A 4,956-nucleotide genomic window follows, 5' to 3' on the forward strand; every position below is an offset into this window, starting at 1 on the left:
TTCGCCATCCTGCGTTCAATATACTTATGCACTTGATAAAAAAATATAGTTGTTGGAATACCATGAACCACTTCCGTAACCACATCACTGTCCTTCAGTTCAAATTCCTCCTCCATGTTCACATATTGCATAGGACTCATAGACAACCTAATAAATTAGACTTATAAGAAGCCTTCATTATGCCTGGATTTGGAACTAGCTAACCATATCTATCTACCGTTGGACCCTCCGACTCTGGTATAATGTTAGGCCACTTTCGTACTTTCTTTATCACACGACTCACACCATTGTTGGGTCCGGACAAATTTGGCCCAACCACAAACTCCATCGTAGGAAGAGAGTCGCTCATATTAAAAGTCACTGATACACTTTTATCTAATTATCATATATATACCTCCATGCAAATCCTTAATATTTGATTAATTCAAAATAGTAATTTTAAAATCAATATATCTCTAATGATATAATTATAATAGATGCCTTCCTTGTGTGACCATTTCTTTCACACGGATAATGACGTATTAGTTGTTCGCATCCGATTTTATTTTATTCAAGCTATGACAGTTAGGTATAGATTTAATCTTTGATTTTAAATTTTAAATGTATATTATTTTGATATTATTTTTAATTTTAAATAAAATCGAGAATAAATTCATCAAAAGCTTTGTAGTGGTATACACATCCAGGTATAAAATTTCTGATTGAATTTGATCTCATTCAATCAATTAATATATATTTGAGATTTTACTAAATCCCGTTCTTTCATAAATAAATAATGTAAATTTTTTCTAATATGTAAAGAATCACCTTGTTAAAAAGTCATTTTTAAAGGAAAAAAGTACTATTCCTCTACAAGGAACTAAATCCATTTAAATTACATACTATGATTTTACATGTCTTTTTTTCCGATTTTGGTGCGTTGTAATATATTTCCCTACTACAACAAACAGTCAAGCACAAGAACATTTCTCTTACAAAAACACAACTTACCATATACATAAATTATCTATGCCCCCCACACGATCAAATCTCTCATCTCCCTCAAATTTGGTAGTTATGGAGAGTTTACTGAACACCAAATGGGTATCCACAACGGCGAGTATATGGATCCAGTGCACCAGCGGTGCGTCGTACACGTTCGGCATCTACTCTTCCGTTCTCAAATCATCCCAATCCTACGACCAATCAACTCTCGACACCGTTTCCGTCTTCAAAGACATTGGCGCCAACGTCGGCGTCCTCTCTGGCCTCCTCTACTCCACCGTCACCACCAGTAACCGCCGTCGCGGTGTCAATAGTAGACCCTGGGTGGTTCATGTGGCTGGGGCCATACAGTGCTTTTTTGGGTATTTCCTCATGTGGGCGTCGGTGTTGGGGTTGATCAGCCGGCCGCCGGTGCCTTTGATGTGCTTGTTCATGCTAGTGGCAGCTCACGCGCAAACGTTTTTCAATACGGCCAACGTGGTAAGCGGTGTCGAAAATTTTCTGGACTTCGGTGGGACCATCGTTGGGATAATGAAGGTAACGCTAGCAATTTTGGTTTAGACCTAGAGTGACAGTGAACTTGTTTCTCTTTACGTGTAGATTAAGCCGGATTTGGAGAATTTTGCTGTCTTTGCTCTATTGGCAAAAAAAAAGCTCCAAATTCGACTGTGTCAACTCGACTCCATCCATTAAGGTTCAAGTTTTTTTTAACAATGGATTTGAAGTGGATCGGGCGAAATTAAAAAAAAATTCATGACAGGTGGATATCGAGTTTGAGGTAAATTTATTTTGAGATATTTATAAAAATGTCTCTAATATATATTAAGTATCGAAAAAAGTTATTTGCTTTAAAATAAAAAAAAAATTAAAAAAAATGTAATTTTATTTATTTCAAAACAAAACCATTAAATAAATTCGAGACGGGATGATGCAGGGCGACATTGAGCTTTCTATTAAATTTTGAGTTAAAGTTGGGGACGAAGTCGAGCCTTCTATTAATTTCAAGTTCGTGTTTAAGGCAATTTTTTTTTCTTAAGAGTCAGGATTGAAAATAGAAACTTTTGTTACAATACATAGAATAAAAATATCCATTATAGTTTTACATTGATATTTATGTTTTTATAGTTGAATATTAATATATTTTAAATAATAATTCAGGCTCACACTGCCAAGACAATAATTTTTGTTTTGTATAATTAAGAAAATACAATTTAAAAAAAAAAACCCCGTAGATGAGGTTTTTCCTTTTTCTTTTTAATTACAAGTATGTCTTTTGATAAATTATTACATCTAAGTGGTTAAACAGTTGATTTCCACAAATTTCTTACATATAAAAATTTAATTACTGATTTTGAAGTGAACAATTTAAGTGGAAGGTTTAACCATGTTTACCTAATGCATTATTCTTTACATTAAAACTAATGCGTTATTTATATCTTGATGTTGCTGTTTACCTAAACTAAACTGCGTTGCTGGACAGGGTTTTCTTGGTTTGAGTGGAGCAATACTAATTCAAGTGTATAACGCCTTATGTCAGGGTGATCCAACCACTTTCATTTTGATCCTTGCCATCGTACCCACTCTTGTCTCCCTTACCCTTATGCCTTGTGTCAAAATATATAAAACCACCACATTTGACGACAAGAATCACTTGAATGCCTTCTCTGCCATCGCATTGATTGTTGCTGCTTATCTTATGCTCGCTATAATATTGGAAAACATCTTCTCATTTCCAGTATGGGGTCGAACCATTACTTTCGTCATTCTACTGGTTTTACTTGCTTCACCTGCTGGAATTGCAGCCAAAGCTTTAAAGGAAGAAAAAGACCCTTTGGAGCGCTACCACCAGATACCTGGTGAACCAGACCAAACCACGGTCGGTTCTTCATCTGGCGTCGATTTATTTCGAGACGATGAAGACGACAAAAAAGACATGAACCTATTCCAAGCAATGGTTACAGTAAACTTTTGGTTGTTGTTCATTGCTATGATATGTGGGATGGGTTCAGGTTTAGCCACAATAAACAACATTAGTCAAATAGGCGAATCTTTAGGCTACTCAACAATGGAGAGAAGTTCATTGGTTGCTTTATGGAGCATATGGAACTTCCTCGGTCGGTTCGGGGGAGGGTTTATATCAGACATATTCCTACACAAAGGTTGGGCGAGGCCATTGTTCATTGTCATTACACTTGCAACATTGACATTCGGTCACTTGATTGTGGCTTCCAGTTTCCCTGGGAATTTATACATTGGGTCAATCGTGGTGGGTATATGTTATGGTTCACAGTGGTCATTGATGCCAGTCATTACTTCTGAGATATTTGGGGTTCGACATATGGGTACCATTTTCAACGCCGTTGCCATTGCTAGCCCTGTCGGATCTTACGTTTTCTCTGTGAGAATCATTGGGTATCTATATGATAAGGTGACGGAGGGTGAAGGCAATTCTTGCTATGGAACTAAGTGTTTCATGTTGTCGTTTATCATCATGGCATCGGTTGCTTTCTTTGGGTTCCTGGTTGCTTTGGCATTGTTCTTTCGGACAAGGTGTTTTTATCGTCAGCTCGTGGTTAGAAGATTAAGGCGTTTATCAATATCTTGAGAAGTAATCCATTTTTATTTAAAAAAAAAAAGATTTGATATGAGAGTTTGTAAAAATTCGGACTTTAGTTTTCTCTGAAGATTTCATAGGACAAAAAGTAGACTAGTTCACTTTCATTTGTCAGTGCTATGGTTGGATTTTGAAAAAATTTCAATCTTCACAGTTTGTTCGAAAAATTCATTTGAGTTAAAGGTGAATTACATAATAGCTTATCTAATTATTATGGTTCTGTTTGTTTTTTTATCACTTAAGTATGAATTTTTTTAATTAGTCATCTAACTAATCAAAATTGTTTGTTTAATTTATTTTCATTAAGTATACCACAAGAAAATAATATAACAACTAAAAATTAATATAATAATAAATTTAAAACTCAAATTTCAAACTTAATTATAATTTTACAAATATTTTAAATTTAAATCTAATTCTAAAAATTTTAAAGAAATACATCACAGGAGATGAGGTGAGGCTGTGAAGAACGTTAAAATCACAGTTATACAAGTAAAGAGAAAAAAAAAAAAAAAAGGAGAAAGGGAGAGTAGGGGCAAAGTCGAAAAACTTTTATAAAGTTAAAATAATTTTATTATTTTTATTAATTTAAATTTTTTAAAATTTTATTTTAGTAGGAGGGACATGCGAGCCCCTAGCAACGGCCTTGAGGGAGAGTCACATTTTCAATAGAATCTCTCATTTTCACTATTCAAGTCAAACCCCATTCTTACTTCTTCTGTCTCCCAACTCTTTCCCTTACTCTCTCTCCTTCCAGCTTTTATTTTTATTTTCTTTTCTCTATCAAACAACCCCTCTTTTATTTTTTATTTTATTTCTGGTTTTAGGTTATGTTGTTGGAGTTTTCCAACGTGAAACTCTCGTAGTTTCGACACACCTCGAAATAGAACAAAGGGATTGGCACTTTCGGCTTCATACAGCCGCAAATCCTGAGTAATTTTTATTTAGGTATGTTTATAAAATTTTAAATTAAAAATAATAAAATTATATTTTGATCTAAATTTAAAATAATCTTTTAAAATAAAATTATTAAAATAATATAATTATATTTTATTATTATAAAAATATATAATTTAATTCTAAATTCTAAAAACTTTTTCTTACTTCACTTGGCTTCACCTTCGTTTCCATTGGTTTTTTCAGCTTCTTAAATATCTTATCCAAGATTTCCGCTTTAGTTCTTGTTAGGGGTGAGTATTCAATCGAGTCGAGTTAAAAAATTTCGAGTTAGTCGAGTTGAAGAATCATTTTTTAGCAACCGAACTTAATTTGAAATTTTTTCAAATTGGATTGAATTGAGTCAAAAAATTTAAAGTCAAGATGAGTCGAGTTAACGAATCCTATTATTTATACTCAAT

General features: G+C 33.6%; 1 protein-coding gene across 1 annotated transcript; it reads left to right on the plus strand.

Annotated features, from left to right (window-relative positions):
• The first annotated feature begins 886 nt into the window (after positions 1-886).
• LOC108482843 (protein NUCLEAR FUSION DEFECTIVE 4) lies at positions 887-3,765 on the plus strand. Its single transcript, XM_017785928.2, has 2 exons — positions 887-1,521; positions 2,465-3,765. Exons 1-2 carry the CDS (start codon positions 1,009-1,011, stop codon positions 3,587-3,589), a joined length of 1,638 nt encoding a protein of 545 aa, XP_017641417.1. The 5' UTR covers positions 887-1,008; the 3' UTR covers positions 3,590-3,765.
• Positions 3,766-4,956: the final 1,191 nt, after the last annotated feature.

This window comes from Gossypium arboreum, chromosome 1, assembly GCF_025698485.1.
Source record: "Gossypium arboreum isolate Shixiya-1 chromosome 1, ASM2569848v2, whole genome shotgun sequence".
Taxonomy (NCBI): domain Eukaryota; kingdom Viridiplantae; phylum Streptophyta; class Magnoliopsida; order Malvales; family Malvaceae; genus Gossypium; species Gossypium arboreum.